Source organism: Pseudophryne corroboree, chromosome 2 (assembly GCF_028390025.1).
Source record: "Pseudophryne corroboree isolate aPseCor3 chromosome 2, aPseCor3.hap2, whole genome shotgun sequence".
Classification (NCBI taxonomy): Eukaryota; Metazoa; Chordata; class Amphibia; order Anura; family Myobatrachidae; genus Pseudophryne; species Pseudophryne corroboree.
The window spans coordinates 984,935,824-984,949,046 of record NC_086445.1 but is presented as its reverse complement, the minus strand read 5'-3'; the positions used below and the strand labels follow the sequence as shown (position 1 = coordinate 984,949,046).

At 46.1% G+C, this 13,223-nt stretch overlaps 1 protein-coding gene across 1 annotated transcript in view; it reads right to left on the bottom strand.

Moving 5' to 3' along the window:
- The window catches only part of URB1 (URB1 ribosome biogenesis homolog), a 219,669-nt gene that overhangs the window by 61,286 nt on the left and 145,160 nt on the right, over window positions 1-13,223 (bottom strand). The window contains exon 23 of the mRNA XM_063956398.1: window positions 7,356-7,557. Within this exon, the coding sequence (XP_063812468.1) occupies window positions 7,356-7,557 (202 nt within the window). The remainder of the gene's footprint in view (window positions 1-7,355; window positions 7,558-13,223) is intronic.

Genomic DNA, 13,223 nt, shown 5'->3' with positions numbered 1-13,223 from the left:
TGGACACTGGGACTGTGGGGTATGGTGTAGGAGCACTGCGGGCACCAAGGTGTTAAACTTCTGCAGAGTGAAGCAGAAAGGCTCCTCCTCCCCTATACCCCCCGCCTGCCCATGGGAAGCCAGTTTGTATCTTAACAAGCCTCAAGAACAGGTACCGGAGAGAAGAAACCGAAAAGAAAAAGGACCGGCACACACATACACACTGTACTGCCCCGGTCAAGAGAGCCATGGCACGGAGTGCCAGCAGAAAGTACACCTCAGCAACGGAGCGTGAGGGCGGGCGCCCAGTGTCCACCACGGCTTCTGAAAAAAGGATTTTTACAGGTAAGACAAAAATCCCCTTTTTTCTGTCAGCCTAGGTGAACACTGGGACTGTGGGATGTCCCATAGCTGTCCCGTTACGGACGGGAACGCTCCCGAGCTGCACTGAGGACACGACGGCCAAAGGCCACATCAGCCAAGGCAAAGGTGTCAAACTGATAGAATTTGATGAAAGTGTTTGCGGAAGACCACGTAGCCGGCCTGCAAAGCTGCTCAGCAGAAGCGCCGTGGCGAACCGCCCAAGAAGGGCAAACCGACTGAGTGGAATGAGCTCTGACGGATGCTGGAATAGGCCACCCAGACAGCAGATAAACTTGTCTAATGGCAATGCGGATCCAACAGGCTAAAGTTTGTTTAGAAGCAGGCCAGCCACACTTTCGGACATCGTAAAGAATGAAAAGGGAGTCCGATTTGCAGAAGGATTCAGTTCTGGCAACATAGGTACGGAAAGCCCGTACAACATCCAAAGTGACCAAGGACTCCTACGGAACATCTGTCGTGGAGGGTAGTAAGGACGGAACCACAATCTCTTGATTGATGTGGAACCTGGAAACAACTTTAGGAAGATAATCCATTCTAGTACGTAGGACTACCCGATCCGAGTGGAAAACTAGGAAAGGAGATCAGTGAAACAGGGCACTCAAGTCGGAAACCCGGCGTGCCGAAGCAATGGCCAACAGGAAGACAGTTTTCCAAGTAAGCCAAGAAAGGTCCACAGAATCCAAGGGTTCAAATGGAGCCGGCTGAAGCATCCGGAGGACTAAAGACAAGTTCCATGGATGAACAGAGGGGGACAAAAGGAGGTTGCAAATGTAGCACCCCCTGCACAAAAGTGTGAATAGCCGAAGAATTGGCCACCTTTCGTTGAAAGAGAACCGGAAAAGCAGAGGGAGGTCCGGCCGAATAGGGATGTGTAGGTAGGCGTCCTGAATATCCAAGGAAGCCATGAAGTCCTTCGGTTCCAGCACTTGCATGATGGACCAGAGAGACTCCATCCTGAAACTGGGAACATGAAGAAAGAGATTCAACTTCTTCAGGTTGAGAATGGGTTTGAAAGAACAGTCTGGCTTTTGTACCAGGAGCAGATTTGAGTAGAAACCAGTAACCCTTTGAGGAGAGGGGATGAGAACAATGAACCCCTGTCGTCAGGAGGGATCTGATGGAAGACTGAAGGGGGGTGGCCTTGCCCACGGCCACTGGCAGGCTGTTGGTAAAAAACTGACGAGGTGGCCGCTCCAGAAAGGAGAGGGCGTATCCCCTGGATACTATGCCTGACACCCAAGAGTCGAACATCGAGGTTAGCCAGATGTCGGCGAATAGTAAAAGCCAACCGCCCACCATGGAGGAGTCCTGATGGGGACCCCTCACGTCACACGCTGAAGGTTTTTTGGGTTGCTTAGGGGTTTGACGACGTCCAACCCAGGACTGTCGACCTTTCGGTTTGGTAGATTTAGAAGAGGAACCCTGTACACAGGAAGACAACTGGCCCTCAAATTTGCCCTGAGGGCGAAAGGAGCGAAAGGAAGAAGATTGCCTGGACTTTGGAGCCGAAGGTAGAAAAGCAGTCCTGGCAGTTGCCAGGTTAGTCACAATTTTATCCTATTCAGGTCCAAAGAGGATGTCACCCATAAAGGGGAGAGAGACTCTAAAAGTTTATTAAGAGTCATTTTCCGCTCTCCACGAGCAAAGCCACACGGCACACCTAGCCGCCACCGAGACCGCAGAGATTTTGGCAGCAAATGTACCCCAAATCTAGAGCTGCCTCACCCAGGTAAGTGCTAGCTTCTCTGATATGGTCCACCATGGAGAGTAAATCAGAGCGTCGTGTCCCAGATTGGAGGCCATCCGTTAGAGCATCTGTCCAACTACCGATGGCTAAAGACATCCAGGATGGGTAGCTGCGCCTGCATTAGTAAAGATTGTCTTGCGGAATTGGTCCAACTTCTGCCCAGCTGAGGAACAGGCAGGGTGATTGACTTGACCAATCTGGCCACATGATTATCCACGGGAGGAGGTGTCTCCCACTTCTTTTGTTCCTCTTCCGGTACCAAGTTAAGAATGCAGCGAGACACCAGAAATTTCTTATTCGGGTGTGCCCAGGGTTCCTTGAAAGCAGCGCTCAGGTGAGTAGAGAGAGGAAATACTGCAAGATCCTTCTTCTTACGTTTGAAGTTTGAAGAAAGGGGAATCAGCATCTGCAGGCGCATCCGTATCTTTAATCTGCAGACGAACAGCCTTGATGATATCATCCACCCTGGTCTGCGTCATACAGTCGTCCTGAGACTGAAGGGTATCGTCCCCCTCAGTCTGCGCAGAAGCATCCTCATCCAAGTAGGCGTCCGACAGGGATTCCCTTGTTAGTGAGAGGACAGAAGATCCCCGGCAGGACTTTTGCCGAATGGTAGAAGACGTCAGAGCATGTTGTAGGGAATTGGAGACTGGTACCAAGCCCTGCACAGATTGAGAAAGATTGCGCACCCACGTTGGCTCCGCAGAGGGTTACTGTGGGGGGCTGAGACAGTGGCTCTGCAGGAGAGACTGACACAGATGGCGGAGGTAAACTGGAGGCTGCCAGTTGAGATAGCCAGCTCCCGCATGGCTGAAGACAAAAACGCTCAATCAGATCCACTCGGGGCCGATGCCTCCAGTGCGGAACCACTCGGCGCATCCGATGAGCAGTGTTCACAAAGGCCTGTGTGTGGTCCTTCTGGGTGGCTTTGGAAGAAATCCCTCTGGATGACATCTCCAAACCTGTAAGGGCAGTACAACGCGCGCGCACACACAAAAAAAAAAAAAAACACACACACACACACACACACACACACACATATATACAGGTTCAGTATCCCTTATCCAAAATGCTTGGGACCAGAAGTGTTTTGGATATCGGATTTTTTCCGTATTTTGGAATAATTGCATACCATAATGAGATATCATGGCGATAAGACCCAAGTCTAAGCACAGAATGCATTTATGTTTCATATACACCTTATACACACAGCCTGAAGGTCATTTTCGACAATATATTTTTATAACTTTGTGCATTAAACGGAGTTTGTATACATTCACACAATGCATTTATGTTTCATATACACCTTATACACACAGCCTGAAGGTCATTTAATACAATATTTTTATTAACTGTGTATATTAAACAAAGTTTGTGTACATTGAACCATCAGAAAACAAAGGTTTCACTATCGTATTTCGGAATATACCGCATTTTGGAATATTTGGATAAGGGATACTCAACCTGTACCAGTGTCTGAGGTACTAGGACAGTGTGGCCCAAACACAGTAAGGACTACTGTTAAAAGAAACAGCAGACCCAGGAAGCTAACTAAAATTACAAAATACAGTATACAGAAAATATAAAAAAAAAACAAAAAACCTACCCTAAGACCCTAACAGTACCACTTGCAATGTCACACTAAAATAAACGTAGCGGCACACAAGTACCCCACCACCTGCACAGAGAAGTGGGGTGGTGGACAAATAACCTGACACCAGGACAGTGAGGTATAGGGGAGCAGGACTGCAATCCTCTCTGCTGGGCTGTCGGCTGCAGAATGCTGAAAATGGCCGACCAGCTAGGAAAGGAGGGAGGAAATAAAGTCCCCTTGGCGCCTAAACCCAGGACAGGCTATGGCCAGGGGGCTGGGGGCGGAATTACAGGGGATTCCACCCCCTCCTGGAACCCCAGGGACGCTAGATGTATCCCCCTGAAATATGGCGCCAAGTCCCTGGTGGTCTAGCGGGGGCTCAGAAAGGACGGAGACCCGCTGCCAGGACCACCAGGGGCTGCTCCGTCTCCGTCAGTGGTGTTGCCGCAAGCGCCGACTCCCGCACACAGCGGGAAGCCGCTTAACAAGTTCCCCTCCGGCTGCTGCTCCTCCGCCCCTTGTAGGAGAGGTGGCCGGTGAGAGTGGCCGCGGAAGTCCTTTCACCAGCCGCCGGACAGACGCTGCTACTAGGTTCCCCTCCGGCTCGGCTCCTCCATGTGCAGGAGAGGTGGCTGGTGAGAGCGGCCGTGGAGGTCCATTCACCAGCCGTCTGAGGGCAGCAGAATCCAGCAGCAGCGCTGACACTAGCGCTGCTGCTGAAGTAGAAAAAATAAATAAATTAATAAAGAAAGAAATAATAAGAAGTTTAAATAGGGCTGTATACAGCCCACTCGTTAAAAACGTGTCTGTGCTGAAGGCACCAAGAAAAAATTCACTTCCCATGGGCAGGTGGGGTATAGGGGAGAAGGAGCCTCTGCTGCACTCTGCAGAAGTTTAACTCCTTGGTGCCTGCAGTGCTCCTGCACCACACCCCACAGTCCCAGTGTCCACCTAGGCTGACAGAAAAAAACAAGTATCCCCCAGCACTCCGGGTGACATCAGAAACAGGATTTGAAAACTACGTGGTGGTAGATAATTCAGAGATCTGAGTTACATATATTTGCATAGATATGGTAAGCCCCCAGGCAAACTTCAAGGCGTCTCTGAGTACTGGGGTCCCTAATACTAAGTGTAAGTTCGGGACACTGTACCCCACAAATCGTTAAGGGACAGCCATCCCAGGGAGCACACCAGTGAGCGACTAAAGTTAGTGAATATTAATAAGAAAGAAGTAAAAGCTACGTACAACAGGTGAGACATAAGTGAGAGTTGTAATTAAAACACTTTTTGTAGCACTTTCAATTAATTTTCTACTAATACTACTCCTTCAAGTTTTTTTAATTACTCTTTTCCCTTGTGTATCACCTTCTGTACGTAACTTTTGCTTCTTTCTTATCAACATTCACTAACACTTTAGCCTCTCACTGTGTGCTGCCCTGGGGTGGCTGGCCCTTGCTGGTTTGTCGGGAACCATGCCCCGGATTACACTTAGTATTAGGGACCCCCGGTACTCAGATATGCCTTGAAGTTGTCCTGGGGGCTTATCATATCTTTGCAAATGTATGCAACTGATATCTCTGAATTATCTAACACCATGTAGTTTTCAAATACTGTTGCTGATGTCATCCCGAGTGCTGGGGGATTACCTGTTTTTTGTTTCTATGCTGTTCTCAGACAGATGTGTGATATGGGATAACTCAAGATGATGAACTTGCCTTGCAATAAGGGCAGACAAGCCAGTACAGGCCCGAAAAAGACGTCAGCTTGTAGGATGGAGAGCCTAGCAATCTCATATAATTCAAAACTATCTAAGTCTGGATTCCAAAAATGGAAATTCTAGCACTGGCTGCTATCCTGACCCAATGCTAGGTTTGGTATGATGTCAACATTCAGCAATGTACGTACATGGTTAAAATGTCAACATCCTCAATGTTAAACGGATATAATTTCGGTACTTTCTTTGGGGTGCACCTTCCCATTCTGAGCCCATGAGGGCACTTTCCACCACATTGGTAAGTTCAATTTGGACGGAATGGCCCAGAGTTTTATCTGAGCATTTGGTCCGGGTGGAAGAAGAACAGTCGGTGTACACCTTTCCCAAATTGAAAGGCTTTCCAGTGGGCCAGTCTAGATATCAAGGCTGTGCACAATGACTTCTGAGGGTAGCCTCCCTTAGGGACAGCTTTGATAGGTCCCCATGGTTATTCCTCCAGTTTGTACTTACATTAAATCCTTCTCTCTATAGGCCATTGGGGAACACTAGGCACCCTTTAATCTTTGTGTTCGTTATAAGTCTCTTTATTTCAGTTATCCTTGGTAGGCTTTTGGCTAGAGATGGAGAACATTGTTTTTCTCCTCTCACTCTTATTCTGTACTCCAGGTTCCTTTGGAACTTTGTAAGACCAAACTGAGGCCCCCAGGAAGTCACCAGAAAATAGAAAGGAATGAGATGTTTTATGGGCCTTACGATTTCACTGAAAGGATATTAATGAACGCGATATCGTTCATATCTTTCAGTGTGTACGGCCCGGCGCTCATTCATCGTTGAACGATGCACGGACTGGCGCTCATTCATCGTTGGTGTCGGCTCGTTCATACCTGCAGGCCAATATGGACAATCTTGTCTATATTAGAATGCAGTGCTATGGAGCCGGGTGACGGGGGGGAGTGAAGAAACTTCACTTCCCCCATCGCCGGGTCGTCCGAAGGCCGTATCGGCCGTCGGGCAGTTTAGCGGCCAGTCGCCGAGAGTGTAGGGCCCTTTAAAGTGCTCAAGCTTCCTGCTCCACACTTTATACCCCACAGTTATTCTTGCAGTGTTTCCCAATGGTCAAAGAGAAAAAGTTTCACTGTAATCCTATTTTTGCTGAAGATATGTCTCCTAAAGACCCCTCTCTCTTTTCACGGGAGTATACGGCCGTGCACCTGACTCCACAGTGTTTAGCAGGTTCAGTTTACAGATTATGAAGTTCTATAGCTATAATGTTTTATGTTATGTGTACACCATTATGCGTTACATAGGCTTTCTATAAAATTGTTAACGTCCTGTCCAGACACAGCGCTTCAGGTCCGCAGTAATAATATTTGTGCCTTACTGATGTCACTGGTTCAAAGTGAATAAAATTATCAGGAACCTGGTTTAAACAATATGATCAAGATAATGGTTTAAACAATATGATCAAGATAAACCTATATGGGAAAGTGTATAGGGGCTAAAATATTATACTTTTAATCTATTCAGTTTGGTAGAAGGGTATTTTAAAATCACACTTCTCATAAAACCCTTAACAAACTAGCTTAAATTGGGTCAAGTACAATGGTTAGACCTCTCATTAATATCTATTTAACACAAATAACATTTATTTTCATGCAAACTTGCACACAATTTTTCATCAAGTTCCACAACTAGCAGCCAACAGTGTCTCTAGCAGGATGGGAACAGACGGTGCCCGCAGCTGCCACATTGGGACTGAATTGACTAAACAGTGACTCATCTGCGGAAAGTGAAGCCTTTCTCTAATACAGGAAATGAATACTGAGGAGACAGTTGAGTATTATTTGCCATGTCCAATGGTTCAACAAGGTAAAATGTCAAAGTTATTGTTGGAGCTTACTTTACAATAGTTGCACCAGAAGTTACAGAGCTCTTACTTTTCGTGAAAAGGCGACTGTCCTAGTACCTCTGGGAGCTCATCCATCAGGCTCTTTAATTCATTAATTTCGGACAGAGCAACCAATTTGGAAAGCAGCGCGACTTGTTCCAAAGTCTGCCCAGAGGTCTCTGCACTTAGCGCAGTCTTTACCAGCTTATTCCAGAAAACTTCCTTCAGTACACGGAGGACGGCAGAGGACACTAGAAAAACAATAGATTATATTACCATTGCTGAAAGTAAGTTAATGGTATCTGCAAGAGGAAATTTTCATTAAAAATCAGACTGTTAGGACACTTGTTCCATTAGAATTCTATATAATAAAAGGATAAGGCTGCTCCTCACTTCTTATGTGCACCGGCGGCCACTAGAGGCCGCCATACAAACCAAATGAACACTGTCTGCTGAAATTGATACTGCAGGGAGATGTTACAGCCTGATACTAAGTAATTAAAAATACTGATCTGACTTTTTCACACTTGCTGCATATGGAGAGAGGGTGCTGGGGAGACAGAGAGTAAGGAGTAGGGGTAAATTTTTGGTGTGGCAGTTGCCATTTATAACGACCTACATAAAAGGCTAACACTGCTCCTCAAACTCTGTGGTGCCACCAGTGGCCACTGGAGGGTGCCCCTGGGAGCTCCTTTCGAGGAACCCTCCACCATATACTGCCCCCCCCCCCCATCATCTTCCATATTCTGCACCCCCCACCATATACTGCCCCTATATACACACTGCTCCCCCATACCATATAGTGCCCCCTATATACAGGGCACGCCCTCCTCCATATACTGCTCCCGCCACATACCACATACTATGCTGCAATCCCAGATTACTGGTCATCATGGGACTCGTATTACACAGAAAGAAAATGGGGTTGTACTGCTAGGTGCACAGAGATATGAATTAAAATATAACTTTTATTAATATTCATTTAAGAGACCGATACTCGGTCAACATGCGAAACATAGGGTTAAAATAAAGAAAATAGAAGAATGTGCTTAAGATAGAGGGTGAAAATAATAAAAAAACGTGTCTGCTCCTTTGATTGCACTGTCTCTATTGTAACTTGTATTAATTCAAATTGAATATCCTTATGTGTCTTATGTACCTCTCATCAGATAGTATTTCAAATCAAGTACTGACTGTATGACTTCTGTCCTAATGGGTTCACTGTATCGCATGCAGCGGGAATATCCACCCTAAACTTAAATGCTCACATCTATCCCCCACGTTCTCAGGTCTATTGATAATAGTTGATAACTGAAACCCTTTTTTTTTATATATATGGTTCCACTGGTATTGGCTGGGATATCATTAAACACCCACACACAATTGTTTAATTTGTGGATTTCTCCAAGAGATTCAACAAATGTGTGAGTGTGCACCCTACTTTTAACTCACAACGGTGACAGAGTATTGAATTATATACACTGGCACTGCTACAAATGTACCACTCCACCTGGTCTGCATAGATTTCTATAAATCTGCCAATCAGGCTAAGGAGACATTATTGTGGATGGTATATCAACATGGATTGATAGACGTCTGTTCCTGGACCAATATTCCCCTGGTCATATATAAGTGAAATCCTACCCAGAATATTCTCCACCTGTTGCACGTCTAATTGTCAAGGTAGTGTCATATATTGCTTGCACTATCAATTTTCACAGCATACTTTAACTTCTATCATGGGGAGGTCCTCACTCCCAATTGCCAACCTCGTAGGGAAATGTTGACATTAACACTTTGTGCTGCTAAATCAACTGGGTGAACGTATTGCACAAATGTGTGATTAATCCACATATGGCCAATAGGGCATGGAACTTGGTACCATCTATATATTAACAAGGTGAAAAAGTCTGAGCATCAGATGGACTGGAAACACCTAATTATCCACTAGCCTTGTGAAATCTAGTCCTGATTAATTAAAGGAAAAAGGAGACGTGTGTCCTAATTCTCTACACAGTGCCTATATTCTCCTGATATGTGAAAAAGGAGATTGCTGGGACTGCTAGTTATATATCCCAATTGGTGTCTGAGATCTGATGACTAATAAGTGTTATTTCTAATTTGCGGGTATTCCCGTACTGGCAGTGTATTGCTCAGACCACTCTGAGTATGTGATAGGTAGATGTGATATTAAAAACCTAATTCTAATGAAAATAAACAGAATAGAGAAAACGGCATTGCATCAGTGTTTAGCCTAATCCATGCGATACAGTGAACCCATTAGGACAGAAGTCATAGGGGTATATGCAATTGCGGTCGAATTCGTGGCAATTTTCGCCGTTTTTTAATTCGACTCAATTCGACAGGTGAATCCCGGAAGGTGGCTTCCGGAATTCACCATATTCAATGAAAAACGGATTCGCCAGAGTCGCGGGCGAAAATCGGCCGATTTGGCGGATTTTGCCGCGATTTTAAAAAACGGTAAAAAAACGTGAAAAACCCGGAAAAAAAAATGGCGTGGGGTCCCCCCTCCAAAGCATAACCAGCCTCGGGCTCATCGAGCTGGTCCTGGTTCTAAAAATGCAGGGGAAAAATTGGCCAGGGATCACCCGTATTTTTAAAACCAGCACCGGGCTCTGCGCCTGGTGCTGGTGCCAAAAATACGGGGGACAAAAAGAGTAGGGGTCCCCCGTATTTTTAACACCAGCATCGGGCTCCACTAGCTGGACAGATAATGCCACAGCCGGGGGTCACTTTTATGCCGTGCCCTGCGGCCGTGGCATTAAATATCCAACTAGTCACCCCTGGCCGGGGTACCCTTGGGCAGTGGGGACCCCTTCAATCAAGGGGTCCCCCCCCCCCAGCCACCCAAGGGCCAGGGGTGAAGCCCGAGGCTGTCCCCCCCCATCCAATGGGCTGCGGATGGGGGGGCTGATAGCCTTTTGTGATAATAAAAAGATATTGTTTTTTCCAGCAGTACTACAAGTCCCAGCAAGCCTCCCCCGCAAGCTGGTACTTGGAGAACCACAAGTACCAGCATGCGGGAGAAAAACGGGTCCGCTGGTACCTGTAGTACTACTGGGAAAAAAATACCCAAATAAAAACAGGACACACACACCTTGATAGTAAAACTTTATTACACACTACCGACACACACATACTTACCTATGTTGACACGCCGACTGCCACGGTCTCCGACGATCCGAGGGTACCTGTGAAAAAATTATACTCACCTTCCAGCGTCCAGAGATAAATCCACGTCCAGAGAGTAAAATCCACGTACTTGTTTTAAAAAAAAAAAACGCAAAAACCCGCTCCATACCGGACTAGAAAGGGGTCCAATGCTTTCACATCAGACCCCTTTCTCCCGAATGCCGGGACATCACGTGACTCCTGTCACTGACGTCCCTTCAGCCAATCAGGAAGCGCTACTTCCGTGGTGCTCACCTGATTGGCTGTGCGCTGTCTGTTATCACAAAAGGCTATCAGCCCCCCCATCCGCAGCCCATTGGATGGGGGGGGGACAGCCTCGGGCTTCACCCCTGGCCCTTGGGTGGCTGGGGGGGGGGGGACCCCTTGATTGAAGGGGTCCCCACTCCCCCAGGGTACCCCGGCCAGGGGTGACTAGTTGGATATTTGATGCCACGGCCGCAGGGCACGGCATAAAACTGACCCCCGGCTGTGGCATTATCTGTCCAGCTAGTGGAGCCCGATGCTGGTGTTAAAAATACGGGGGACCCCTACTCTTTTTGTCCCCCGTATTTTTGGCACCAGCACCAGGCGCAGAGCCCGGTGCTGGTTTTAAAAATACGGGGGAACCCCTGTCAATTTTTCCCCCGCATTTTTAGAACCAGGACCAGCTCGAAGAGCCCGAGGCTGGTTATGCTTTGGAGGGGGGACCCCACGCCATTTTTTTTTATGATTTCACCGTTCCAGCATAAAAAAAAAATAAAAAAAAAATAATATTTTAAAAAATATATAAATAATATTTGTGCCTCCAAAAAAAAAAAAAAAAAGTACCTAATCCCTTCTAATATAAATAGATCTGCTATTCCCCAAAAAAAAACAACAAAAAAAACATGTTTAAAATTTTTTTATTTGTTTTCACCCTCCAAAGTGTGGCGGATTGAAAATGACGAATTTGCTGTCTAAAAGCACTGCTGTCGAATTTCCAAACTTGAATTGAATATGCTTTGGTCGAATTGCAGCACTTATATCATTGCAGAAAAGTCGAATTTGCAAAAATTCGAATTTCAAAAAGTCGAATTTTGAAAGTCCGTTTTTTGGTCGGAAAGCACTGAATTGCATAGGCGATTTTTTTTTTGGGTCGAAAATGACCCGAAATTCGACAATTTCGGGAATTCGACCACAATTGCATATACCCCATACAGTCATTAGTATTTCAAATCAAGTACTATCTGATGAGGTACATAAGACACATAAGGATATTCAATTTGAATTAATACAAGTTATAATAGAGTCAGTGCAATCAAAGGAGCAGACACGTTTTTTTATTATTTTCACCCTCTATCTTAAGCACATTCTTCTATTTTCTTTATTTTAACCCTATGTTTCGCATGTTGACCGAGTATCGGTCTCTTAAATGAATATTAATAAAAGTTATATTTTAATTCATATCTCTGTGCACCTAGCAGTACAACCCCATTTTCTTTCTGTGTAATAGGTGTTGTTAATGGTTGTCTTAGGTGGCACCCCCGACATTTAATGATGGGATTTGTCCAAACATATCAATTGGGGTTTTTCAACTCATTATTTCATTAAATTTTGAAGAGTGCAGATTTTTTTCTTATTTTTTGTCATCATGGGATTCGGCAACAAGCAGCAGCAGTAACCAGGAAACGGATGCAAGAACCACCAGACGGCCCCGCAGCACTCAGAGCGGAGGCACCGGGGACACGTGTGGCCACTTACCGAAGGTGAGAGGAGGTGAATCAGTCTGGCAGGAAGGGATAAGACTCTGTGTGGGGTGAGCAGTGCGGTGACCGGGAGGAGGAGGGGTCAGTGCTGGGGTGCAGATGATGCTGGTGAGGAGAAAGATAACCAGCTCAGCTGCTTTATATATACTGCACGCCGGCGGAGGGGCAGGGTCCTGTCCTCGCCCAGGCCATACCCAGACGCCCTTCGGCCAGCTGCTGGTGGCTACTGGTGTCCTTCACTTTCCAGACTGGACGAAAGATGTGCGGGGACTGGTGAGCTTACACGTGCCAGTATCGGTGTATTTAGTGCAGCATCATTATAGCCTGCCCATTACAGATATACAGCATGTACACCCACACAGACACACACCTGCTCAGCATGACAAAGCCCCAGCAGGTCTTCCTGTGTGAGTAGCGACCCCACCCCCCCCCCTCCTCCCCTCCTATAATCCGGCCATGGTGTCTGTTATTTTGATGGGCTTTAAACTAGATCATTCATAATAATTCTGTTATTGATGGACTGAGTATTGATGACGGATGGGCAGGATGTATAATTGGAAGTATATAGGGGCTGATCTTGGAGTTAGGTGCGAATTTGCAGTTGAACAAACCATGTTTTACTGCTAGATGCAAAAATGCAAACTTTCTTCTGCACGCAGGGAAAATAAATTATGCTCTTGCTGCACTCACCTATTGGCCAGCTGTATATTTTCTTGTATTTTCTGATTGGTTTAGAGTAGACCGTGTCTCTCAAAACACTGAATCATACCAAACCAGAGGGCAGGTCCAAAAGCCAAGTACGTGGGATATTATAATGCAATGACCCTGCTGCACAAAGTGAAAGGTGTCAAACTATGTCAATTTTCATTAGAAAAATAAACTTGGAGATGCCTCAAAATGTAGGTATTTTGACGGGTGTGGTTCATCAAATCGATAGTATCTAGGTCGACCACTATAGGTCGACAGTCACTAGGTCGACA